We start from the raw sequence: 27,133 nt of genomic DNA, 5'->3' as shown, positions 1-27,133 counted from the left end.
TTCTGACGGGACAGGTGTTGCCTCCGGAGTGAGCTGAGCCACCAAAAACAAAACAAACACCAGCCCATCAGCGCCAGGAAATGCCGCAATGGGCAGCTCGTAAAGTCCCAAGTTCCGAAGCTATGTAGGTAAAGACACTCACCCTTTAACAGGGGAGCACCCACTTCCCTTTGGGAAACTCAACTACGGAAACCCGTTAAGTGTAAACAGCGGAAACTAGAACTCCGCCCCAAACAATAACCACCTGCGCCGCCAGCCGCAAGCGTTCCTGGGAAAGGACGTTGCGCCTTCGCCAGTCGCCGGTATCGGGAGGCACGAACCGAATCCTCAGGCGGCCGGTATCCGCGCTCCGCCGACCGGCAGCCGCAGTGAGAACTCGGCCTTGCAAGTGAAATGGGAGGCAGGCGCCCCCGCAGATCCATAGAGCCGCTGTTCTGAGAAAATCCGAGCTGTGGGCACTCCGAGCAGGCAGGCAGATCCGGGGACAGCCCGCGCGCTCCAGGACCCCGGCGGCGGCGCGGCGCGGCGGGAAGGGGGAAGTTTCAAAGCCGAGTTCTGGATTTGACTTGCAGCTGCTGGGAGAAATGAAGCTCCACTGCGACGTCGAGGTAGTCAGTCGGCATTTGCCGGCTCTGGGAATGAGGAACCGGGGTAAGGGCGTCCGGGCGGTGTTGATTCTCTGTCAGCAAACGCCCAGGAGTCAGCCTCGGTCTGGGGCTCGGGACGATAGAGGCGGCCCGCACCCTACCTGCCTGCTCATTTCCACCTTGAAGGACAAGCGTGGGACCCGCTATGAGGTGCGTGGACAGAACCGGGCCTGCCTCGGGAGTTGGCCACGAGCTCTTCCCTTTCGGGTCTCGCATGCTCGCCGGTTCCAGAGGTTGGAGCCTGTCCTGGGAGCGGATACTTGAGCCCCACCACCCCTCCCAGCCCTGGGCGTCTCCTGTGAACCCGAAGGAGGAAAGCTTTTGAGAGGGCACCTTTTCCTTATTTTTCTTTCCTTTTTTTTTTTTTTTTTTTTTTTGCCTTAAACTGACAGCTTTTCTATTCAGTAGTGGATAGTAGCCCGGACCTTTTAAAGCCTCTGGAAACTCGGTCTGCGTGAAACTAAACTTTAAATGAAACACCATTCCAGTTTGGGGGACCAGTAAAATAATTACACTTTCGTTCAGTAAGTTTTTCCCCCCACGGTACTTTCGCTAGCTTTTTTTTTTTTTTTTTTAAGGCTTTAAGTGATGCTGGATAGTGTCCAAGGTCGCTAGACCAGATTAGTATAGTAGTATAGCAGTAATGCTGTAGGCTGCATCTTGATATTTTATTAATGTTACTGGTTAGTGCATCTCTCTCTCTCTTTTTCCTTAAATGTTTAATTTTCTAAGACTTGATTTTCTAGGGCGAGGGCTTTTTCTCCTCTACAGAGCAATAGTAAACTCTAAAAACAATTGGAAGTTGAAACAACTTTCAAAACACAAGTTTTATAAAATTGTCTTCCTCATTTTACAAGGCACTATGTTATTTTGTCAGAATGACTGGCATACCCTTATGTCTAAATAAAGTTTATACATAAAATTGAGGGGGCAACTCATCTCCCACCCTTGCATCTGACTCTTGTCCAGATTTTATACAGTTTCTGGTATTATTCCCTCATAGTGTTGTACTCCACAATGAATACTCTTAGTTGAGGGATGTGTTTATTGCATCTCATTCAGAGATGCTTAATAATTGATACAGGGAGTTGAAAGTATAATTTCTCCTTTTTCATGGAATCAACTCATATAGTCTTTCAACTTGAAAGGACTTCCACAATCACCCAACATTTTATAGGTTAGAAGACTGTAAGTTGACAGAAGCAAACTCATAACAAGAATTGTGTCTCCCTTTTCTTCACCATTGTCTTCCCCAAAACCTCTGTCAAGCCCAGCTCAGGTAGTGTATATTTTTAAAAAGTCTGTAACAATCTCTTCCCTAAGGCTTAAGGTGCACTAGTAATGGTAGGTCGTGATCCTAATCAAAACTTTATTGAGAACTATGAGTTGAAGGTTTACTGTGTGCAAGATGCAGTGCTAGATGCTATGGGAGAATAAACTTGATTTAGTCACTATCCTTCCATGACTAGAAAGGAAAAAACGAAAACTAGTGCTTGCACTACAAAGGTGGGCTATGATAAATGTTATAATAAAGGTAGAAGTATAATAGTAAAGTATCAAAAAGCTAAATGAATTTCATTACAGAGGCTTGAGAAAGTGGGTTTTTTTTTTTTTTTCAAGATTGATTGATTGACTGATTGATTTGAGAGAGAGCAGGAGCAGGGCAGAGGGAGAGGGACAGGCAGACTTCCTGCTGAGCAGGGAGCCTGATATGGGACTCAATCCGAGGACTCTGGGATCATGACCAAAGCTGAACACAGATGCCTAACTGATTGAGCCACCCAGGCACCAGAGAAAGGTTTTGTAGAAGAGGTAGTGGCACAGGCCTTGGAACATAGTGGGTGCTCAGTAAACATGTGTTGGAAGAGTTAAAGTGGTGTTGTTGGTCCTGGGTCCTGAAGACTAGGTATTAGTGCTAAGTGTGGAAGTATCTTGGGGATCTTTCTTTTACCAACTTTTCTATTCCATTGTTCAGCTACTACACATCTCACTGTAATTTCTAAATCTGTATCTTTAACTAGTCCTCTCCTAATTTCCAACTTGAATCTTATATCGATTGGAAATCTTCACTAAGATATGTTATAGCATTTCATACTCAAGATATCTAAAAATTAATTTTCTTTGCCACCCTAAATTTGCTTTTCTCTTAGAATTATGCAACTCATTAAATAGTACTCTGCTCTTGGGATGCTTGCGTGGCACAGTTGTTTGAACATATGCCTTCAGCTCAGTTCATGATTATGGGGTCCTGGGATCAAACCCTGAGTCAGGCTCAGAGTGGGGTCTGCCTCTCCCTCTGCTGCTCTCTACCTTGTGTTCTCTCTCTCTCTCTCTCAAATAGATAAATCTTTAAAAAAAAAAGTGTTCTACCCAGAAGCCTTAAAGCTTTTACATTCCCACATCAAATAAAATACTGAATTCTTTCAGTTCTACCTCATAGGTATCTTTCAGATTTTCTTACCTCCTTCTATCCCAACTACAGTCTAAACTAAGTCTTAACCCTTCCTTGGCTAGTCTCTTAAAAGATGCTCCTATTTCTACCCTCCCCCATCCTAATTCCCCCTCCCCCAAAGTTCATTCTTACACTGTGGTTAAAGGGAAGTTATCAAAGTGTAGATCTATGTTCACAACTTAAAGTTGTTCAGTAGATATCATTTGCAGGATAAAATCCAAAATTCTTAACATGGTTTACAAAATTTTTCAGCCTTCGATCTCTGCCTGTCTGGGTTCACTTGCTTCTACACTGAATCCTTTAGCCATATTGAACTTCTTTCAGCTCCTCACAGCTGCCAAACTCCCTTGCCTTCATTTTTCCTTATCGGTATGCTATTCCCTCTCTCTCCCCAGTATCCTCACTTGCCCAACATCTCCTAATCTTTCAGTTCTCACCTTTAAGGTCACCTTTTCCCTAGACCAGGTGAGATTCCTTTGCTATATAAGGTCTTAGAGCAGTCTCTAATTCCCTTATCTTAATATTTGTTGTGCTTATAATTGCTTACTTAATAATTGTCTCTCATCAGACTTTATAAATGTAATTTATAAAGACAACTTTATAAATGTAATTATCATTTGGTTTTTTTCACTACTATTGTTTTAACCCCCCTGACATAGTACCCGGTACAGAGTGGCTTTTCAGTAGTTGTTGAAGTCTAAAGCAGAAGCAACATTTGTCATTAGTAATTTTTGAGCACCTATTATGTGTCAGTCACTGTTGTGCCTCCATGGATACAGTATCGAACAGAGGAAACAAGATTCCTGGTTTCTTGGAATTTATAATCTTGTGGGAGTGTGTCCACTTGGGACTAATGAACTGAAGTTAAGAAGGCAAGTAACTACTATTGGCAGCTCCTACTACGGTCACATAGTTGGAATGGGAGAAGAGGAGCATTCTCCCAAACGGGATTCACAGGAAAGGGTTACTGGGCTGATAAAACAGTAGTATCTACCAGGAGCTAGATAAGAAATGTAGCTACCCAAATGCTTAAAAAAAGAAAGAAAAAAACACACACACACACAATGAAATTAAAAACTAAAACTTAAAACCACAAAACTCCCAGACTTGAATAAAAAGCCTGGCAAAGTGACTGGCACATTCTAGTTGTAATAAATATTGAATCACAATACCTGGTTTTGTCCTTTTTTTCTCATTGGTTTTAAGCAGCTAAAGGAGAACATTGAGCAGTTCTTCACCAAATTTATGGATGAGGGGAAAGCTACTGTTCGGTTAAAGGAGCCTCCTGTGGATATCTGTCTAAGTAAGGTATGGTATTAAAAACACTAATGGTTAAGTTGGTTGACTGTATTTTCTTTATAGAAGAAGCTGTTTAAGCATCCGGATATCCCACTTAGCTGAACAGGGATGGACACTTGACAGATGTGTTAGAAGAAGCAAAGGCAGCTTCTCTGGCATGCTGGCCCAGCTCTAAAAGTGCAGAGAGGCTATGCAGGATGGGGAGGAAGGAGAATGACTTAGCTCTGTGCTCCAGATGGAGCCTTATGGTGTTCTAGAGGGGAACTCTATAAGGCCGATGGCACAAGTCTACATTTTGCCAGCATAATCAGGTTGCAAATCTAAATTTGGTGTAAAAAAAGACAAAATGAAAGTAGGACAATTTAGGGGGTGTTATATTTATTATCATTTTAGAAAATACTTAAACCATTAAAATAATTTTTTTAAAACAATTTACTTATTTTAGAGAGAGAGAGAGCATGAACGATAGAAGCAGAGAGAGAGAGGAAGAGAGAATCTCAAGCAGACTCCAAGCTGAGTTCGGAGCCCGATGTGGGGCTCGATCTCATGACCCTGAGATTATGACCTGAGCCAAAACCAGGAGTCGGATACTTATTGGACTTAAGCCCCCAGGCACCCCTGAAGATTTTATTTTTATACTTAACACCTTTTTTATACTCTACACCTAATGTGGGACTCGGACCTACAACCCCAAGGTCAAGAGCTGCATGCTTCACCAAATGAGCCAGCAAGTGCCCCATCTCAGTTCATCTTAAATCCGTCTTTTTTTCTTTTTTTAATGATCTTATTTATTTGGGTGTGCCTGGGTGGCTCAGTGGGTTAGAGCCTCTGCCTTCGGCTCAGGTCATGATCTCAGGGTGCTGGGATCGAGCTCTGCATCGAGCTCTGCATCAGGCTCTCTGCTCAGCAGGGAGCCTATTTTTCTTCCTCTCTCTCTGCCTGCCTCTCTGCCTACTTGTGATCTCTGTCTGTCAAGTAAATAAATAAAATCGTTTAAAAAAATAAATAAAATAAAGATTTTATTTATTTGATAGAGAGAACACAAATTGGGGAAGTAGCAGGCAGGGAGAAGCAGGCTCCCCCTCTGAGCCGGGTGCCCTACACGGGGCTGGATCCCAGGATACTGGGATCATGACCTGAATAGAAGGCAGCTGCTTAATGACTGAGCCACCCAGTAACTCCAAACCCAACCTTAAGTGGAATCTTTTCATGCTTTCCCATCTTATTTTATGCTCTTTTTGTTCCTTTTTAAATGGTTTTATTTAGAGTGTGTCTTTCAACAAAACCTTTTTTCAGAAATTTTCAAAGTTTTTGTATCTCTATTGAAATTTAGTCAATAAAGTGCTTAAAAAATTATTTTTACTGCCATTTTCAAGAAATGATTGCACCATTTTGCACGTATAAGTTTACAGAATTTGTTGTATGATGAATTAGCATGCATATATTATCTAAAATGGAATTTATAATTGTACGACTTATTTTTATTTATTCAGGCCAATTCCAGCAGTTTAAAAAGTTTCCTTACAGCTGTGAGACTGGCTCATAGAGGTTGTGATATTGAAGCACCACTTACAACCTTCACACCAGTGAAGACTTCAGAATTTGAAAAATTTAAAACTAAAATGGTTATCACATCCAAAAAGGACTATCCTCTAAGCAAGAACTTTCCATATTCTCTGGAACATCTTCAGACTTCTTACTGTGGGCTTGTCCGAATTGATATGCGTATGCTTTGCTTAAGAAACCTGAGGAAATTAGACTTGAGTCACAACCATATAAAAAAGCTTCCAGCTACAATTGGGGACCTCATCCATCTTCAAGAACTTAACTTGAATGACAATCACTTGGAGTCATTTAGTGTAGCCCTGTGTCAGTCCTCACTCCAGATGTCACTTCGGAGTTTGGATCTCAGCAAGAACAAAATTAAAGCACTCCCTGTGCAGTTTTGCCAGCTCCGAGAACTTACAGATTTGAAACTTGACGATAATGAATTGATTCGATTTCCTTTCAAGGTGGGACAGTTGACAAAACTGCGTTTTTTGTCAGCAGCTCGAAATAAGCTTCCCTTTTTGCCTAGTGAATTTAAAAATTTATCCCTTGAGTACTTGGATCTTTTTGGAAATACTTTTGAACAACCAAAAGTCCTTCCGATTATAATGCTGCAAACGCCATTAACTTTATTGGAATCTTCTGCACAAGCGGTATTATATAATAGGTAAGACTTTAATAGTCATAAAATGTGGTATCTTGCATTCTAGTATTCTCATCATCCTCACTGTAATAGTCACAGTCTTTAACATAGTTTACAATGCTGTGCACAAACTGGCCCCTTGCACCAGTGACCTTCTTGGTGCTCCTTACTCCGGCTTGGAATGCTTTTCTTCCAGAAGGTTCATAACTCACTTTCTCACTTCATTCAGTTCTCTTCCCACGTGGCACCCAGAAAGGCATTTCCTGACTCTATTTAAAGTTTGATCCCCCACCTCCTTACACTGCTTGACTTTTTTGTCATGGGATTTATTACCTGGCATTACATATTTTTTAACATTTTTTTTTTCTGTCAGTTTTCCCCACTATAATGTAAGATCCATGAGGGCATGGACTTTGTCTTATTACTTACTGTTTCCCCAGGGTCTAAAATGTGATATTCCTCTGTTCCTACCATATAGTAGGCTCTTAATTAATATTTGAATGAATGAATGAATGAATGGCAGTTGTTTCTCCAAGAGTGGTCCCTGACCAACAGTATCAGAATCACCTAGGAACTTGTTAGAGATGCAAGGTTTTAACTCCACTATAGACCTACTGAATCAGAAAATCTGAGGGGGGGCGTCTAACCCTGGTGTTTTTATCAGTCCTTCCAGGTAGTATTGATGTACTCTAAAGTTTGAGAATTACAATCTGGCACAGTGGTCAAGTGTGGTCTTTGGAGTCAGACTTGAGTTTGATTTCTGGCTTTACCCCTTAGTGTGGCTTTAGCAAGTTATTAAACCTCCTTTGATTCAATTTTCTCATCTGTGAAACAGGAATAATACCCACTTTACATAGTTGTGAAGATAAAGGTGCTAATACTTTGGCATATAGTAGGACTCAATAGCTGTTGGTTCTCTTCCCCCTTGTCTTTGAACACTAACTGCACGTGGTTTCATGAGACCCCAAACTCCATGCTTCTTTCATATAAGAGACTAAGATGTAGACCAAATTATTATCGAGTGCCCATAAAATGGTAGGAAGACCATATTTCAGAGACAGAATTGGTTTTTTAGTGGGTAGAGAGGATTTAAAAAAAAAAAAAACCCATGGGCCTAGAAAAATACACAGAATTTTGCATACAGCTTTATAATGCTCATGGACCCTGACTGAAATCAATTACAACCCTCCCTCTTCACCATTTGTATTTAAGAGCTCTTAGTTTAAAATGGTGATTCTCAAACTTTATTTCACATTTGGAGTCACCTGAGGAGCTTTAAAAATTCTGATGATTTGAGACACCTGGCTTGTTCAGAACTGACATCCAACATAGAAAAGTGGAAGGAAAAAAATAGGTGATTAAAATGTGATATGATAGGGAAGGTAGAAAAATAAATTGATAGTGGTGAATGATATAGCATGTAGTATTTACATTGTTTTTTAAACTTGACCTCTACTGGTATATGTTCTTTTGAGGTGACCTTAATTTTTACTAATGTATAATTTTGCATGTTTTCAGCCCACTTGTTATAAAAAGAATACCAATCCAAAACTATGAGAACAATGCCTCTATCTAGCTGCTGGTGAATTGCCCTAACTACTGGTTACATACAAAGTTATGGTCTTTTAGAAAAATTTGTGGGAATTTAAATTATGTTAGATAGAAAATGCAGTTTTTAACTGTTACCTATTTCCCTAGGCTATAACCAACAGCCTGAAAGAGATAAACATAAACATGTGGTAGACACTCCTAGCACAGTTTTTTTTTTTTGTTACTTATACAAGCAAGAAATTAGTACAGGTGAAAAAAATGAATTGCAAACAAGGCTGGTCCTTATGAAAAGGAAACTATTTTTTATTTGATATGTATCTTTTCAGACTCTTTCTAAAAGGGTTTTGAACCCCAGTTTAAATTATGAGTAGATTTTATTTATTTGTTGAAAAAGATCTGAACACCTATTACGTGCCAGCCTAAGTTAGGCACTAGAGAACAAAGCATAGACTCTGTGGGAGACAAAGTGACTTGGGGCCTGGTTGAGTTTGGGGGGACAGTGTTTTGGGGAGTTTTGGGGAGTTGAACAGTGGGTAGGCAACCTCAAAAGACAATATTACAGTGGCTCATAGATGAGGGTAAATAGTTTGACTTGATTTTAATTGCAATGGGTATCATTGGAAGTTTTAAGTAGGAAGGGTGAGTGATTTAAGCAAGGTGAGGTCAGCCTTACTGGCTTAGCCAGCCAGTAAATTAAAACAAATACCCCAAACAATAAGTGTTTTAAATCTGTTTCACAGTTTAAAAGTCCCTTTTGAACAATGGATGCCTAGGAGAGTATTTGGATATATTTACATAAATGTTTCTTCACAAATAGAACTCAGTAATTTTCCCATCACCATTATGAGAATTGTGTAACAGAACTATACCTTTAAATAATCATGTTATACTGGTCTTACAGTGTAGATCCATAAAGGACAGATGACTCTCTGCAGTCTATTCCATGGGTTTTGCTATTAAGTGACAGTGCTAAAAGATACTTTATGGAGTAGTATAGGTATACAATATGCCGTATGGTGTTTTTAGTATATTTTCACCATTCTTAACTGTTTGGAAGGGAGGATAATATACTGAGTCACTTAATTAAAGATCTTATTTTTCTATGGTTATAAGTCAGTGTCCAGAAATTCATGACCTAATGCATGAAGTTCTGAATCTAGCTAGTAGTGTTACTAAAAAAATTTTTTTGAACTTTTTTTCCCAATAGGATTCCATATGGCTCTCATATCATTCCTTTTCATCTTTGCCAAGACTTGGATACTGCAAAAACCTGTGTTTGTGGAAGATTCTGTCTAAACTCTTTTATTCAGGGAACTACTACTATGAATCTACACTCTGTTGCTCACACTGTGGTCTTAGTAGATAATATGGGTGGTACTGAAGCACCTGTTATGTCTTACTTCTGTTCTCTAGCCTGTTATGTAAATTCCTGTGATATGTTGAAGTAATAGGTGATACTACAAAAAGAAATTCCATTTAGTTACAGATCAGTTTGGGATTCATTTGTGGTTTGTGTCAAACTGGAGAAAGGGAAGCCTTTCATATACTTGAGGGGAAGATGTTACTCTAACATTTTCAATCATTTGACTGTAAAACCTTAATTTCATTAAAACCTATTTAATTTCCTTGTGAAGAAGCAGCTTTATCAGTTTATTGCACATGTATTTATTTCAACCTAGTGTTTCCAGAATGGGTTGTGGGTTATCTTTTAATGTTAAACAGATATTGATCCCTATCACTCCAGTCATAGAGTTTTCTTACCAATTTTCTTCTTGAGTTTCAGTTAAAGAAATTGAGTTCCTATATGTAGAAAATATACCTTGAAGGACTAAGAGAGTCCAAATTTTAGTGAAAACATGTTTGGTATGAAACCATATAAGCATACCACTTTTTGTGTTTTTCTAGTATATTATTCTACATATGGAATTCTATATTCAAGCATAAAGTTGGAGCTGCTTTGGGATAAACAGACTTCAGCTTTTATAGGTTTTATAATGTTACTCACATCTTTGTTGTGATTTCTGTTTTTTAACTTCCAGAGTTGGAACACAGTTTTAGGGTTGAGTAGGAGTTAAAAATTGCTACTTTTTTACTGACTACATTCTGTATTTGAAGGTTCTTTTTTCTGTTTATTATTTTAGTCACTTAATATTTTTTAATTTAAAAAGTGGTGATACACCAGCTAAACTATGATGAGGATTTGAACCAAGGGAAAGGAATGGAAAATGAAGCTGCTTGAAAAAATTGTGGAAAACGAAATCAGAACTGCTCCTATTCTGTTCATTCCTATGGCCCTTCAGATCAGCCTCTTTTTTAGATCATTGCAATAGCCTCATAACCGGTTTCTGGGAACAAAGGAAGTAAAAGTTACTAGAGAAAACCATCTCTGGTCTTAGCATACCATTGCTGCTTTGGGCCAGGACTTACAGTTAGTCTGTGTAAGACTATTTCTTATGGCTTAGGTAGCTGCTACTTCCTCTGTCCTAAAATATTTATTTGGAGCATTTTATTCTTTTCTGAAATTACAAGTATTCCTGAGTAAATACTGTTTTAACTGTTAGAAGATTTTTATTAAAACTTGATGTATAGGATCTCTAAAATGTAGTTTCTTCTCAGAGTGGATTCTTTCGTCCAGAGTAATTCTTGGATAACCTTAAATTTGTTTTGCTTGTGGTCAAATTCTTCCTGCAAAAGATTTCCATATAATTTCTAGTTTTCATTTTAAAAAAATCATATATAATGCAAAAATGGCTTACACATTAAAAAGAGCTGCATTTAGCTCCATCTTTGTTCCAGGTGTTTTACATACAGTATGTGATTTAATCCTCACAAATTACCCTGGGAGGTACATGAACCCAGACCAGAGATTTTAAGCCCAGGTTTTATATACCTTCTAAAGTTAATTCACTTAAGCTCTTAAAACCAAGAATTCTATAATTAAGTAAAACATCTTAGGATTTGCTAAACTCAAAATGTTGAAGGATTACCCATAAATATTATGTAACTACATTAAAGCATCGTTCTTTTAAAAATGTATTGTGGCATATTTAACGTGTGTATCTGAGTTTTACATGTTCTTGTAGAAGTTATTTTTATTTTTTTATTTATTTGAGAGACGGGCAGAGGAAGTGGGAGAGCAGACTCTTCACAGAGCAGTAAGCCCAGGACCCTGGGAACATGACCTGAATCAAAGGCAGACACTTGACTGAGCCACTCAGGTGCTCCAGAAGTTTTTCATCAACAAATGCAGAAGTGTCTGTGTTGGGACTAAGTGCCAACCAGCTGTTAGTCCTACACCCTAGCCCTTTGCATTATTCATCTACAAGCCATCCTATGTAAATATCTTGGCCAACTTAAAATTCTTGTACCAAATGCAGATTTGTCTTCTCATAAACCATACCCTTTGTCTTTCTTTCCTTTTGATACTTGTGTTTTGCCTTCTGTGTGTTACAAGGCTCACTTCTTTAAGTTTCAGCTTTCCATTCTATTTTCAGTGGTAACTGCATACTTTCTCAAACCTCCTAATAACCAAGAAGTTTTAACATTTGAGTGTCTCCAGGATGGCTTCTTTTTTTTTTTTTTTTTAAAGATTTTTTTTATTTATTTGACAGAGAGAGATCACAAGTAGGCAGAGAGGCAGGCAGAGAGAGAGAGGAGGAAGCAGGCTCCCTGCTGAGCAGAGAGCCCGATTCGGGCCTCGATCCCAGGACCCTGAGATCATGACCTGAGCCGAAGGCAGCGGCTTAACCCACTGAGCCACCCAGGCGCCCCTCCAGGATGGCTTCTTAAAGAATAAAAAAACAGTTTATGCCATCATGGACTCACTATTTTTTCACTAGCTTCAGAATGTCTTTCAGTTAGAAGTCGGTTTTAAACTTGTGCCTTACATTCAGGACCAGTCTATCACAGTGCTGTCCAAAAAAAACTGATGGAAATATTCTGTATCGGTGTTGTCCAGTAGGTTGGCCACGCAGCATATGTAGCTATTGAGTACTAAATATAAATAGTGTAACTGAGGAACTGCATTTTTCGTTTAAATATCTATGTAGGGGTGCCTGGGTGGCTCAGTGGGTTAAAGCCTCTGCCTTCGGCTCGGGTCATGATCCCAAGGTCCTGGGATTGAGCCCTGCATCAGGTTCTCTGCTCCGCAGGGAGCCTGCTTCCTCTCTCTCTCTGCCTGCCTCTCTGCCTACTTGTGATCTCTGTCAAATAAATAAAATCTTTAAAAAAAAGTAAATATCTATGTATAGCTAGTGGTCCCTACTGGACACCAACTTGCAAGTCAGCTCTTCTTTTACCCCAGCTTGGATACTCTGTCTGCCCCATTCAGTCTGCTATACACAGGCCTAATTTATCCTCCTCATTTACATTTTTCAAAATCTGATTTAGACCTTTCCCAGCAGCTCATCAGTTGTAATTATGAATTCACCAAACATATTAATTTTGAAATTGACCAGAAAATGTATGTTTTTTTTCCCTACTATGTGATTTATATCCATAACCTAGTTTATAAAGTTGAGAGGTGGGACTCTTGTTTTCTTTATATATAAATACAAAATTCCAATTTTGTGGAACTAAATCTAAGTAAGAATTTGAGAATAAGGGGCACCTGGGTGCCTCAGTCATTAGGCGTCTGCCTTCAGCTCAGGTCATGATCCCAGAATCCTGGGATGGAGCCCCACATCAGGCTCCCTGCTGGATGGGAAGCCTACTTCTCCTTTTACCACCCCCACCCCTGCTTGTGTTCCCTCTCTCCCTGTCAAATAAAAATCTTTAAAATACATAAATATATTTATATATATATACATATATTTGAAGATAAACCTTAGTTCATTGACAAATTTTCTGTTATTTTGAATCATATAAAGCACGTGATTCAACTCACTAAGCATGTCATTCTATTTAGATTTTACAAAAAACAAAACAGTTGGGTAAAAATATCACTTTATTTTCATACGGGTAATTTTTCTACAGGGTCAACATTTTCTTCTCAAAAATAAAAGAAGAAACTCAAAGCTTAGAACTGGATCACTTGGCCCTTTCTCTTCTTATCTCCTCCCAGTTCAAAATGCTTGCATCTCTTAATGGCCAGCATCCTCTTGGACCTGCAGTTGGGTTCAACACATTCAAGCCTCAGCACAATCTTCTTTGTGGTTTTAGCCTTCTTCCGGAAAATTGGCTTTGTCTGCCCACCATAGCCACTCTGCTTCCGATCATAGCGCCTCTTTCCTTGGGCATAAAGGGAATCCTTGCCCTTCTTATACTGGGTCACTTTGTGAGGCTGATGCTTTCCACACTTCTTACAGAAAGTCCTTCGGGTTTTAGGAACGTTGACCATCTCTGCAGCAGCGCAGTCTGCACGATGAAAATGTAAAACATTTGAAGTTAAAGTAGCAAACTTCAAACATTTTTAATAAAGTGCTTTAAAAATATAGGAAAACATTACACATGTAATGTATAAACCCGCCAAGTACTCCTTTTACCTATGACTCAATACAAAAGTGCACACCTTTTTGTTATGTCCAGAATATTTATGTAATGAGACTCACTTAAAAGCAGCATAGGGGGGCGCCTGGGTGGCACAGTGGGTTAAAGCCTCTGCCTTCTGCTCAGGTCATGGTCCCAGAGTCCTGGGATCAAGCCCCACATCGGGCTCCCTGCTCAGCGGGAAGCCTGCTTCTCCCTCTCCCACTTTCTCTGCTGTGTTCCCTCTCTTGCTGTGTCTCTCCCTGTCAAATAAATAAAATCTTTAAAAAAAAAAAAAAAGGCAGCATAGGGGCGCCCAACAGCCAGTTCCCCGTACAAAGTGGGTTCCTTTGGAGCTTAATTTACTGTGGCCGTCCCAAAAAGCGTAGTGGGGCTTATCTGATTTTCTTTCTAAAATCCTCTCACACCCTTCTCCTCCATGTTCTAGCTCCCGGGTATGCCCGGTTCAGTGCCTAGCTCCAGCTACCGCCCGCTTCCGTTCCTTCTCCGGGAACCGGAGCTGTCTGGTTTCACTTCTCCCCTCCGAAGCACCATCACCCGTGAGCAGCGTTCAAGGCTGACGTGTCCCTGAATAAGAATCTCCCGGCCCACTGGCCGTCGTTCGTGAGCCCCTTTCCGAGGGGAGAAGCCCGTTAACTCTGCCAAGGCAGCGGGGTCTCGCCCTCCGGTTCCTACAAGGGCCTGGTCCATCTCCAGATTCTGAGCATTGGAGGTTCCTGCTGAGACCGCTACACTCCCGTCTCCGCTTACCGGGAAACTCGGCAACCACGATCTTCGCCTAGCTCCGCTCTCGCCTAACAGGAAAGAGAGGATGAAGCGGAAGTAGGAACTGAGCGTGAGTGACAGTGCTACGGACCAATAGGCAGCAGGCAGCGCCGGCCCGTCGTCTCCGGACGCGTCCGGGAATCTCCAACCAGCGGCCCAGGGGGCGGGCCGGAGGGGTGTGGGCCGGAGGACCGCGGCGCTCGGAGGGCCAGTCGCGGGTTGTCAGAACGGTCGCCGCCGGAGTGGGGCGAGGCTGCGTCGCTGGGTCTTGGCGGTCTGGGGCCCGCGTAAGGATGAGAGCGCAGAGGACGCAGGGCCGCTGGAGGCGCAGGTAACCAAGCGGGGTGCAGTGGGGCCGCGGCGGGACTTCTTCCGGGACCGGTGCTGAATGGAGAGGACCGAGGCGACGCCGAGCCGCGGCTCCTAGCGGCGGGGCCGCTGCCCGAGCTGCAGCTGCCAGGCGAGGATGTGTGGAGCCCGGGCGGCGCGGGGGAACTGAGACCCTTCGGGCCCCTGGACCCCCGGGGCCCGGGATGAGTTAGCTGGGGCAGCCGCGGGGGCCAGTTCTGACTGCCACAGGCCAAGGCGACGGCCACCACCCGCCCGCCCCTTCTGTGCAGAAGCCGCTAGCTCCTTTTTGCGCCCGTCCGCGCTCCCTGCCCTGGAGACCATGAGGTTCCGCATCTATAAGCGGAAGGTGCTGATCCTGACGCTCGTGGTGGCCGCCTGCGGCTTCGTCCTCTGGAGCAGCAATGGGCGACAAAGGAAGAGCGAGGCCCTCGCCCCGCCGCTGCTGGACGCCGAGCCCGGGCGAGGTGCGGGCGGCCGGGGCGGGGACCATTCTGCTGTGTCGGTGGGCATCCGCCGGGTCTCCAACGAGTCAGCGGCTCCTCTGGTCCCGGCAGCCCCGCAGCCCGAGGCAGACAACCTGACGCTGCGGTACAGGTCCCTGGTGTACCAGCTGAACTTTGACCAGACGCTGAGGAATGTAGATAAGGCCGGCTCCTGGGCGCCTCGAGAGCTGGTGCTGGTGGTCCAGGTGCATAACCGGCCCGATTACCTCAGACTGCTGCTGGACTCACTCCGAAAAGCCCAGGGTATTGACAACGTCCTCGTTATCTTTAGCCATGACTTCTGGTCGACAGAGATCAATCAGCTGATCGCGGGGGTGGATTTCTGTCCGGTTCTGCAGGTGTTCTTTCCTTTCAGCATTCAGTTGTACCCCAACGAGTTTCCAGGCAGCGACCCCAGAGATTGCCCCAGAGATCTGGAGAAGAATGCAGCTTTGAAGATGGGATGCATTAATGCTGAGTATCCCGACTCCTTTGGCCATTATAGAGAGGCTAAGTTCTCCCAAACCAAACACCATTGGTGGTGGAAGCTGCATTTTGTATGGGAAAGGGTCAAAGTTCTTCGAGACTATACTGGCCTCATACTTTTCCTAGAGGAAGATCACTACTTAGCCCCAGACTTTTACCATGTCTTCAAAAAGATGTGGAAGTTAAAGCAGGAGGAGTGTCCTGAGTGTGATGTTCTCTCCCTGGGGACCTATACGGCCATTCGAAGTTTCCATGGCATTGCTGACAAGGTAGATGTGAAAACTTGGAAATCCACAGAGCACAATATGGGTCTAGCCTTGACCCGGGATGCATATCAGAAGCTGATTGAGTGCACAGACACTTTCTGTACTTATGATGATTATAACTGGGACTGGACTCTTCAATATTTAACTGTATCTTGTCTTCCAAAATTCTGGAAAGTGCTGGTTCCTCAAGTTCCTAGGATATTTCATGCTGGAGACTGTGGTATGCACCACAAGAAAACCTGTAGACCATCCACCCAGAGTGCCCAAATTGAGTCACTCTTAAATAATAACAAACAGTACTTGTTTCCAGAAACTCTAATTATCAGTGAGAAATTTATGGCAGCCATTTCCCCACCTAGGAAAAATGGAGGGTGGGGAGATATTAGGGACCATGAACTCTGTAAAAGTTATAGAAGACTGCAGTGAAAAATCACAATTACAAAAGCAAAAGTCACAGTCTTCTATTTTTGATATTTGTCCAAACAGAATATACAATTGAATAGAAGGGTTTAGGAACTGGTTTCTGCTTTAATACAGAAAAAAAAAATTCTTGTAAAAGATGTCCAAATATAGTAATCTTTTCCTTCTATGTCTGATTAAAATTTAAACACCAGTTTTCATTTTGGGGGTTGGGTTTTAAAGTTCAATCTCTATCTGCTAAAGGTAATCATTATTAATTGGTAAAAGAAAAGGGGAAATTTTATTTAAGTTGCATCTATTAATCTTTTTATCTGGAACTTTGTACACTTTTCCACTTTCAAAACTTACTTTAAGTACAGCAGACTTTATTTAAAATTGTCATAGCAGTAAAAAGTATTACAATGGAATTGTTAGTATTAATGGAACAAGCCCAGTTTCACTCTTGACACGGTTACTAGGAAGGGATTGCTTCACTGGTTTTATAATACAAAAGTTATGTTTGTTAAACGCCCTATCAGAACAGACATTTTCAGTATTACAGATTCCTGTATTATTGTGTTAAGATTTGCCTGTGCTTTGGAGCCTTCATAGAACACACTTTCTTTTGGAATGTATTTGATTGATAAGAAAGTTTAAACACTGTTTTCACCTCAATGTAGAAGTACAGTGGGTTTTTTTTTCTTTTAGTGCTGCCAAAATAAAATACTCATTTTTGCATAAAAAGGTTCATAATTATTTTGCAGAATAAATTTTGTTTACTCTTTATACCAAAATTCAGTGAAGGCATTCTAGAAGTTTTTAAAGTTTACATTACATCTTCGTGTGTACTGCTTGTACATCATATAACTGAGTTTGAAATAAAACCCCACTCTTGACAATGCATTCCCTTTAGAAGACACTGGCTTTCAAATTACCCAGGCATAGATAATGAACAATAAAAAGCTGCTGTGTAAGTGAAATACAGCCTAAATTGTTTTCGAAAGCCAGAAATGAAAGTTCAGTCATGCCAAAATGAAACATGTTCCAGTGCCAGCTTTATTTTAACTGAAATCATACTTTTTAAAAGGATAGACACAGTAAATAATAGGAAACATGCTTAAAATTTATTCCTTATTTCTTGTGGAAGTTTCTCTTAATAGTATATAATTGCATTCAATCAGAAGTTACACAGAGACTAATTTGTGTGTATTAGGACATCATTTCATTCTAAGAAGATGGTGTATTAAATGGACAATTTTGAAATAACTTCATCAAATTAAGAGTCATATTATGTTTGAGAAATGCATGTGGTTGTTAAATATGGAACAAATAATTCTCTTGCTTTATGAGCTACCTTTATATTACCCTCACAGCCCAGTTTGGTTCCAGATTTTATAGGGGGTTATGTCAATCAAGATGAATTATCATGCTTTGTACTAGCTTTTGGTGCTCTGATTTGACTTTCAGCAGTTCAGAGGACTAAAAAAATTAATGTCCAGGACTAAGGTAGGCCTGAAGTTTGATTTTTAATCAGAAAAAGATCATTGATAAACTAGATCATGGTTTTGGGGTCAGCAATTAGATCAACAAATATTTTCCTTTCTACATTTTCATTCATGCTGTACTAAAAATTTTTGTGAGAAAAAAATCTCTTTGGATTTTCTCCTGGCCTCCAATATAAATATTAATAACTTAACCACTGTTAAGATGAATTATCTATTGCCCTCTTTTAGATATTACAAGCAAAACTAACTAGAAAACACTGGCTCTTTGGTTTCTTTTCATGTAATACATTGAAGACAATTTGCTATGGGAGCAAATTCCCAGATTTTTTAGTTGTTCTAAAATTCATAAATGTCGGAGTGCCTAGCTGGCTCAGTTGGTGGAGTGTATGATTCTTGATCTCAGGGTTGTAAGTTCAAGCCCCATGTTTGGGTAGAGAGATTACTTAAAAGCTTTTAAAAAAATTCATAAATGTATCTATAAAACCAAGAAATGTTTTAATACTGTAATAGTAACTTCCAGAAACATCTTTTAAGAAGTTGAATTTTAAAGGCATCACTATATAACCTGTATAACTATATATACGTGCGTGTGTGTGGCACACATAAAATACAGAGTTGAAGCAAAAATACTAAATTTCATTCAGTGTATCTGTATCATAATGGGATGGTTAATATTGGTTAGTAAAGTTCTAAGAATGTTTCAAGCATAAATAATCATATTTAGTGCAACAAATGCATAGTTTTGAGATTCTACCCCCCCATACTGATTAATTTCTAGTTAATTGCATTCTTAAGAATTACATTTTGTAACAGACACAACTTAGTGAATATTTACTTTGAAACTTTATTAAAGTAATGGTAAACAAAAGAAGCCCAAAACAAGCAAATATATACAGGTTGTTTTAAAACTAAATGATTAACTCACCATTAGAAAAAATATATCTATCAGAGCAATCACAAAAGTCTCCATAATTAAGGAAACTGTATAAACTCCACATACAAAAAAAAATCTCCAGTTTCCCCATGAGAATCAAAACTGCAAATTTTAATTTTATACTTTCTTGAGTACTTTAAGATAGTAGTTAACAGAAAGATAATGTTTTAAAGCCAAACATTTTTTACTCTTATAAACTCTAAAATTATACAGAATCAGTCCAAGTCATATAGCAGAGAATTATGAAAACTGAATGCGCATTGAGTCACATGATCTTTAATAAACTGCACACTACCGTCCTGCATATTGGTTTCTTTTACGTTGTTAAGACCAGGTAAATTGTGAACTGAAGCTCTGTTTAGTAATGAAGATAGGTCATCTCCATCTGATTCTTTCTCTTCTGTTATCACTGGCTCTTCTAAGTCCTCTTTTTCCTCATTTGAGTAAGCAGGACTTTTTTCTTTTATAAATTCAGGTTCCATTTTTGACTCAGGTTGCTGAGACTTTTCAAATAGCAAGTGTGAAACATCAGGAGCCCCTCGTAAGCACGCAACTGAACCACAACTGCCTGTCTCTAGTACTTTAACTTCTAGAGATGAATCAGAATCAGTTGTTGAGGTAGTAGGATGTTCTATATTTTCTTTTTCAGTTAGATGACTTCCTTCATTGCCTTTTTCTTCCTTTTCATGAAGCTTTTCAGAGTTACTACATTCTTGCAACTATGTCAAGAGAAACAACAAATTAAGAATCTTTGAAAAAAAAAAACAGAAAATTAAATTGTACTCTCTGGATTTTTTTTTTTCTTTTTTTGGTAAGTTGTGAAGAAATAATGCTTACAGATCTGCAGATAGGCGTCCGGGCTTTCTGCCTCAAAGTCATCTTCTAAATGCTGCCAGTTCTTTTTAACAATGCAGACAGTGCAAACCTGGCATTAATTCTTGATTAATTCCTTTCAATGACCTTACCTCCTTCAGAATAAAATATTCCTGGCCTACAAACCCTTTGACATGGCCTACAAAACCATTAAGTATTCATTCTTATAAGGGCATTCTTGAATTTCTTTTTCCTGAATTTTTGTGATTCTTTAGAGCTACTCTCCTCCCCAATTCATATGTAAATCAATTGTGCTAGTTAGTAAATTATTTGTGTGCAATATTGAAGACTAAGAATAACCAGACTTAAGGTTCAACTAGAAAGAATGAACAAACTGAATAACATAGCTCCTTCCCATGGTTTGAGAGTCAAAAAGACTTGTTTGTCCCTGGACTCGTACTCAAACTTCCCAAATAAATGTTACTTTCCCTCTTCCTCACTGGACAGTTATTTCGGGGTTAAATGAGATATGTGAAAATGAATCACAAAGTGTTTGGCCCATAGGAAAATACAGGCAAAAAAGTCTCTACTCCTCTTAAGTTTTCCCAGCCATTATGTACACTTAATTTAAAGTTACGACATCAAGAAATCAAAAATTAAGTTATCTGTCAGGCTTTAACCTTGTCCTAAATCACTACAAAAGCAACCAAATCCTTACCTTTGCATGAATTTGAACCTTACTATCAGTAACCTGAAGAACTTCAATTAATGGTGGGGTTAAGGACATTGTCTGATTAAATGGAGGGCTCAGGACTTCTTCAAGAACCTCATCAACATTTTCTTCATTGACAAACAGCCTTTCCTAAAATAAAAAGAGAAAAAATATTCTGCTTTATAGGTCATTTTTTGACAGTGTTGATCTAAAAACAGCTCATACAAGTTATTAGACACTTCAGGATTATGCTTTTAAAATGCTTAATGTTACTCCTATGCTGTCGTGGTAGAAGAAAACAGTATTGTACAGAGCAGTAAGAATAGCAAGAGTATATACATATATCAGAAAAGATCCAAAAAGAAAAAAGTTTAGTTCCTTCTTTAAGTCTCTGTTAATAATCTGAGTTACTCTTACTTACATATGGTATTTTCCTTTCTCTTTTTCTCTTAGTATTTATAAGAATATCACCTTTAGAGCTATAAATGCAGTCGAAGCTATAAAATGTAATTTAATTTTAGAATACTTCCCAATGAGAGAGCTAAGAAATATATATGATAGGATTTATTCAAATTTTGTGTGCCCAGTTTGCCTTTTAGTTCTTGGCCAGATAAGAGTCAAATATAATATTTAAGAGAAGTATATTCTATTTTTGTGATTGAGATAATCCATTGTGACAGTAGCATATAGCTATTTATAAGAATGAGGTAGATTTCAAGAGCCTGACATGGAAAGATTTCCAAACTATAATTAGGGAATGCATAAATCACTTTCACCAGAATCCCAAACACAAAGCAACTTGTGCATATTCATGTCAAGTAAATACAGGTATATAGTTACAGTGTTGAAGGGAAAACCATATTTAAAATGCATAAAATCAGTTTGATGTTGCCCAAAATAAAAGTACTTTCATAAAAACAAATTTCCAAATAAACAGTTCATTATTTGGTCCAAATAGGAGAGCAAAATCAAGAAAGAGACTAGTTTTAAAGTTCCCTTACATTAAACGGTATTTAAACTTAAGAATACCTACCATGAACACTGGGTACACAAAAATCTTGTATTTGGAGTAATTTCCTTGCTATTATTTTAAAGTTCCAGAATAACTGTATTATAGAAACGTTCCCCAATTAAAAGCATTTCTAAGGTTCCTGCCTCTGGTAAAGACACATTAATTGCAGAAAAATACCCAAATACTTTTAGTATATAAATATGTAAGTTATATAATATATGTAATGGAAATGGTTATGATTAAAACAAAGTGCATAAACTCACCTTATTCTAATGACTGATTTTATTCTAAAAGAAACTGAATTTAGTGGTCCTAAAGCTCTAGGAAAATGTCCAGTGAATATTTAGGCTTTTATAAATCTATTTTGTACTTATGTGTAAAGTAACAATTCTGACCTTGACAGTCACAAATCACTCTATTTTCATATGATGCATATAATATAATCATCATATAGTACATGTCTACCCATCCATTACTCTTGTGATTTCAAAAATTTTACTTTAATGCTTAGACCCTAGTCCAGCAAAATGTAAAGAAAAATAACTGAATATTATGGCTTCATCAGTTTTAGTAAGTGTGATTAACGAAGTAATTATAAATCCATTTCAAGCATCAAAGATATAAAATGCACTTGCCCTAATCCCATTTTGGTCTAGTTTCTTTGCTAAAATAATGTTAGCCTTCTAGAAAATCAGATTAAAATAATAGTCTTTAGTATTCTCTCAACTGCCTATTCATAAAACTTTCTTCCCAGTTGTTATTTTTACATTATTAAAACAATTACGGGGCACCTGGCTGGCTCAGTTGGAGGAGCATGCAACTCTATCTCTGGAGTGAGTTCGAGCCCCACCACAGGGTAGAGGGGCAGAGATTATGTAAATAAACTTTAAAAATAAATAGATAAATACAACAATTACAGGAAACTGACTGCCCTTTCCTAAATCTCCCCCTGCTGATGATAGTCGATTTCATATTATATTCTTACAAAGTATCTTACCTTGCCCTGGCTATTTATTTTAACCATTTTCGGAGAGTTTCAAATTAACCACTTCTCACAGAAGTTACCCCTCATAAAATGTAATTTATCAGCAAATATCCAGGAAAAATCACAGGAAGAAATGAAAATTTCTGGCAAGTTAAAGCCCAAGGCTAAACTTTATTTTCAATATATAATCCTTACAACTAGTTTTATTTCCGGGAATTTAACCCTTGATTTGTTAAATAAAAGCTTAAAAAAATTACATGTAACACTAATACCTATCTCAATGAAAACCACCAATTGTTAATTTAGGAGTTTAAAAAGTTCCTTGGAACTTAAAATTTTACAGTTTAAAAAAAAAAAATTATCAGTAGGGGCACCTGATTGGCTCAACCAGTTGAGGAACCCACTCTTAGATTTCATTCCTGTCATGGTCTCTGGTCCTGGGATGAACCCAGTGTATGCTCCCACTCAGCAGGGGAGTCTGCTTCTCTCTCCCTCACCTTCTGCCCCTCCCCCCACACAAGTCAGTAAATAAAATAAAATCTTTTTTTTAATTGTCCATAATACTGGAGTATTGAATCTGAAATTCAAGAACCTCAATAACCTAAGAAGTATAGCAGCAACTACAATCGAACACACTATTCATGGAAATTGTGTCCTAAGTAAACTAAGTATTGCTCAGCCCCAAGTTCGAGGACTTGCCCACAAGAGGTAACAAATACAGTTGCTCTTTCAACAACAGGGAGGGTTAGGGGAACACCGCAGCCCCAGTTGAAAAATCCACCTACAACTTTTGACCCCTCCAAAGCTTAACCATCAACAGCCTATTGTTGACTGGAAGCCTAACCTATAACATAAACAGTCCATTAACTCATATTTTGTATGGTGTATTATATACTGTATTCTTATAAACTAGAGAAAATGTTTTTAAGACAATCATAAAAGAATACATTTATAATATCATACTGTACATATCAAAAAGATCACTTATGATCTGAGCGACTGGGTGGCTCAGTGGGTTAAACCTCTGCCTTCAGCTCAGGTCATGATCTCAGGGCCCAGGGATCAGAGTCCCACATCGGGCTCTCTGCTCAGCGGAGAGCCTGCTTCCCCTCCTTCCTCTGCCTCTCTGCCTACTTGTGATCTCTGTCAATAAATAAAATCCTTAAAAAAAAAAACCACTTATAAGTGGGTCCAGGCAGTTCCAACCTGTGTTATTCAAGGATAAGAGCAAATTTTTAAAGTGGGATAGAATTATTCAAATATAAGAGTCTTGGGGCGCCTGGGTGGCTTAGTTGGTTAAGCGTCCGCCTTCGGTTCATGCCGGTTCATGGGTCCCGGGATGAGCCCCACGTAGGGGCTCCCTGCTGGGGGGGTTGCGGAGCCTACTCTGCCTCTGCCTCTCCCCCTGCTCGTGCTCTGACAAATAAATAAATACCATCTTTAAAAATATATACGAGTCTAGAAAGAACTGTTACCTGCAATGAATCCTTGTTTAAACCAGAATACCATTCTCTCCAATGTCCATGGCATTCTGGAGATTTGGCCAGTTCTATCACTGCATTGTTCGAAGAAATACTAGCCACTGGTTCTTTGGTGCTCAATTTATTCTCCGGAGCAAATTGCAAAAAGAAGGAATAGTAAACTAAGTCTTGGGTGGAGAAGCCCAGTTTGTACCCGAAGGGACTCACGTCCCCTTGAAGACTTTGCGGTTGGATCCGAGGCACTTGAATCAGCAGAGTCAGGGATTCTTCGTCCTGATTACACTGCAAAGGAGGACACAAAGGTTCCTTGCCGCCGGTCCCGGGACCACCCATGGCTCGATCGGAGGGCTCCCGGCCCGCGCCTTCCCCGAGCACTCGAGTCTCAGCTCCGAGATCTCCACGCGCACTCTCTCTTCCTGCCGCAGACCCTCTGTCAAGACACCCAGATGAAGTACCAGGGGAGACTCCTCCACCGTCCTCAGGTGAGTTCTCCGCTACCGAGGGCGGCTCCTCTTCGATGCCCGTTGTGCACACCGCTTGCTCGTCCAAGTCCCGCTCGTCGGGCTCGAAGACGAACTCCTCCGCAGCGGCGGCGGGCGTGGTGATCAAGGCGTCCGCAGCCCCGGGATCCGGCCCACCGTTCCCGGCACAACCCCCTGCCGGGCCCACCTCCCCCTCGCGAGCGGAAGCACAGGCCGCGCCGTCAGTTCCGGACGTGTAGACGGACTCTTCCGGCGCCACGGCAGGTTCCTGGCGCGCAGGGGGCAGCGCCACGGGCAGCGTGACCACCAGCTGTCGCCGGGCCTTGTTGAACTGCGCTTTGCCGCGGCTGTCGTCCACCGGGTACGGGAGCGAGAGCCGCAGCCGGTAGTCGGGTTTCCTTGAGTCGAGGCACAGCCGCTTTCCCGTCACCTCCAGCGCCGCCTGCTCAGCCGAGCGCAACAGCGGCAGCTCGATGGTGACCACAAGCTCCCGGGGCACCGGGCTGGGGGCCGAGTCCCTGGAGCAGCGGTAATCCTGGAGGTCCACGTGGTGGCGCTGCACCACGCTGTAACGCGGCTCGGTGGGGGCGGGCTCAAGGACCGCCTCCGGAGGGGAGGGCGCCAGGGGTCGCGGGACCACTGAGTTCCCGGCCACCGCCGGGCACCGGTAGGGGTAGGGGAAATCGGGGAGAGGGCTCTCCGGCTCTCCCTCAGGCCGGGCCGGTACGCCCCCGGGGAGGGGTGTGCGCAGCACGGCGGCCTCCGGAGTCCCCTTGTACTTGATCTTCAGGGTCTTGGCATTTCTGCGGTCCAGCTTCACGCCGAACTGCTTCTCGATGGCCTCCAGTGCCGTGGCGTCCAGCATCTGGCGGAAGCGCTCGTGGCGCCCGGCCAGCGCGAGCGCTTCTGGGTGGAAGACCACGTCGTAGACCGTGTAGCGGGTGCCTCGGCCCCCCGCGTACTCGCGGCCGGGAGCCAGGCTGTAGGGCAGGGACCACTGGCTGCCGGCCGCCGCGCCCCTGGGGCCGGGTCGGCTGCTGGGCGCGCCCACCAGCGCGTTGCTGCACACGTTCACGAAGCAGCGACGCGCCCCGTCGAGGCTGGTGCGCAGTACGTGACCCGGCTGCGGGTGCACGAACCGCACGTCCACTCCGCGCTCACGCTCCAGCGCGGTGATCTCCTCTTCGTAGCGCCGTCGGTTCTCCGGGTCCGTGAGCTCCTCGGCGTACTGGGTGAACATTCGCCGGAACTCCGGGTCCTGAAAGGCTGAGGTGAGCCGCTGGACCTCCTCTCCGCTCAGGTCCAAGTCCTCCAGCGGCGAAGAGGCTGTCGCCTTGGCCATGCTGCCGCCGGGGCTCCTAGCCCTCCGTCCGGGGGAGAGCGACCCGAGACAAGGTGGGTGGGACGTGCGTAGAGTCGCCGGTCTGCCCAGAGTGGGGCGGCCCAGTTCGGTAACCGCCAGAGAACTGAGCCTGGAGCAGCGCGTGGTCGTTGCCATAGTGACACAGCCGACAGCCAGGAGGAGGGGCTGGAATTGGAGTGGGCTGGTGGAAATGCCACAAATAACTTTCTTATTTCAAATCAACCAATTACACCACATACTACCTTTTTAGATTCCTGTGCCGTGGTGCAATTACTTCTGCAGAATAACTGTCATAATGTAATTTCCAGCATTTATGTACATTATCTTATTCACGAGCTGTAATTCAATTTTAAGCTTATCCACATGTTTTACTTTACCAAACCAACATTTCAGTTTTCTAGACATTTCACCATAAGGTTTGCCCTATACCAACTCACATTTGGGGCAAGAGCTATGGGCGGGCTATTCATAAATAACTAATGATCAGTAAGCATACGGGACTTGTTTTTTAAGTTTATTATTTATTTTTCTATTTAGTAATCTCTACTCTCAACCTGACACTCAGCACCCTGAGATCAAGAGTCGCATGCTCCTTTGACTGAGTCAGGCAGGCCCCCCAGGACTTTAATAATAAAAATGCAAATATAAGATCCCACAGATTACCTATCAAAATGACAAAGGCTGTTTTTACAATTACTGTTCTTCTTTGGGGTGGTAGTAAAGCCTTTCTAGACAGTAGTTTGGTAGCTATATCAAAAACCTTTAGAAGGTACATACTCTTTTCATCCAGCAATTCTCAGTCTAAGAGTGTGCTCAAGGCAACATTTCCCATGATTCTAAAGATTTGGGAAGAATCCAAGAATCCTGCAGTGGGACTGGGTGAGCAGATTTTATTATGGCTGTACAGTGGGATTTTGTGCATTCAAAAGTGATGTTATAGAATAGTATTTATTGACTAAGGGAGTTATTAACTGGTAGTTGTTCAATCCAGTGATTGTTTTTCTTTTCTCATTTTGTTGAAACTTTCATCAACATTTAACACAGTTGATTTGGGATTACCTCAGTGACAGGACACTTTCCAGATTTCTCTCCTACCTCAGACACTTGACACTATATAGTCTGTTTTGCAGGTGTTTGTCTCTGTTCCACCTCTAAGTGGAAATGCCTCAAGACAGGGACCCTATCTCTTCTCCAGTCACATTCTCTCCTTCACAAATATTTTTACACTCACAAATACCAGACTTCTATATCAGGTTCTAAATTCCAAACTCGTATATCTAGTTGTCCATTTGAGGTCTCTATTTCAATGATTTAATGCTTATGTCCATCACGTTTGAAATGACCAAAAATCTTAACTCCTTTCCCAACTTCTCCCCTCATCTTATGATCTCTTGGCCATATTCAAAACAGTTGAGTCCCCCCCTCCTTGAAACATACTTTACTCTTGGTTTGAAGAACTCCATGCTCTCC

General features: G+C 41.4%; 4 protein-coding genes across 7 annotated transcripts; 2 read left to right on the top strand and 2 right to left on the bottom strand.

The window, feature by feature from the left end:
• Positions 1–541: 541 nt before the first annotated feature.
• LRR1 (leucine rich repeat protein 1) lies at positions 542–11,152 on the top strand. 4 transcript variants are annotated; one of them, XM_044230481.1, is made up of 4 exons: positions 542–608; positions 4,309–4,407; positions 5,892–6,613; positions 9,348–11,152. In XM_044230481.1, exons 1-4 carry the CDS (start codon positions 585–587, stop codon positions 9,586–9,588), a joined length of 1,086 nt encoding a protein of 361 aa, XP_044086416.1. In that variant the 5' UTR covers positions 542–584; the 3' UTR covers positions 9,589–11,152. The 4 variants fall into 4 exon arrangements, with proteins under 4 accessions (XP_044086416.1, XP_044086415.1, XP_044086414.1 ...); XM_044230480.1 differs by having other exon boundaries at positions 542–797; XM_044230479.1 differs by having other exon boundaries at positions 542–797; positions 4,306–4,407.
• A 1,915-nt stretch (positions 11,153–13,067) lies between these two features.
• RPL36AL (ribosomal protein L36a like) lies at positions 13,068–14,448 on the bottom strand. The gene is made up of 2 exons (XM_044229840.1): positions 14,378–14,448; positions 13,068–13,495 (listed from the first exon to the last, which is right to left on the bottom strand). The coding sequence occupies exon 2, from the start codon at positions 13,476–13,478 to the stop codon at positions 13,158–13,160; it is 321 nt and encodes a 106-aa protein (XP_044085775.1). The 5' UTR covers positions 13,479–13,495; positions 14,378–14,448; the 3' UTR covers positions 13,068–13,157.
• Positions 14,449–14,582: 134 nt separating this feature from the next.
• MGAT2 (alpha-1,6-mannosyl-glycoprotein 2-beta-N-acetylglucosaminyltransferase) lies at positions 14,583–17,120 on the top strand. The gene has a single exon (XM_044231456.1). The coding sequence runs from the start codon at positions 15,063–15,065 to the stop codon at positions 16,401–16,403; it is 1,341 nt and encodes a 446-aa protein (XP_044087391.1). The 5' UTR covers positions 14,583–15,062; the 3' UTR covers positions 16,404–17,120.
• A 1,585-nt stretch (positions 17,121–18,705) lies between these two features.
• On the bottom strand, positions 18,706–25,744 carry DNAAF2 (dynein axonemal assembly factor 2). Its single transcript, XM_044231453.1, has 3 exons — positions 23,813–25,744; positions 20,347–20,490; positions 18,706–19,534 (listed from the first exon to the last, which is right to left on the bottom strand). Exons 1-3 carry the CDS (start codon positions 25,640–25,642, stop codon positions 19,031–19,033), a joined length of 2,478 nt encoding a protein of 825 aa, XP_044087388.1. The 5' UTR covers positions 25,643–25,744; the 3' UTR covers positions 18,706–19,030.
• Between the last annotated feature and the right edge of the window lie 1,389 nt (positions 25,745–27,133).

The sequence above is a fragment of the Neovison vison genome, chromosome 13 (assembly GCF_020171115.1).
Source record: "Neovison vison isolate M4711 chromosome 13, ASM_NN_V1, whole genome shotgun sequence".
NCBI classification, from domain to species: domain Eukaryota; kingdom Metazoa; phylum Chordata; class Mammalia; order Carnivora; family Mustelidae; genus Neogale; species Neogale vison.
The sequence above is the reverse complement of the archived record's forward strand: the minus strand, read 5'-3'. Positions and strand labels throughout refer to the sequence as shown.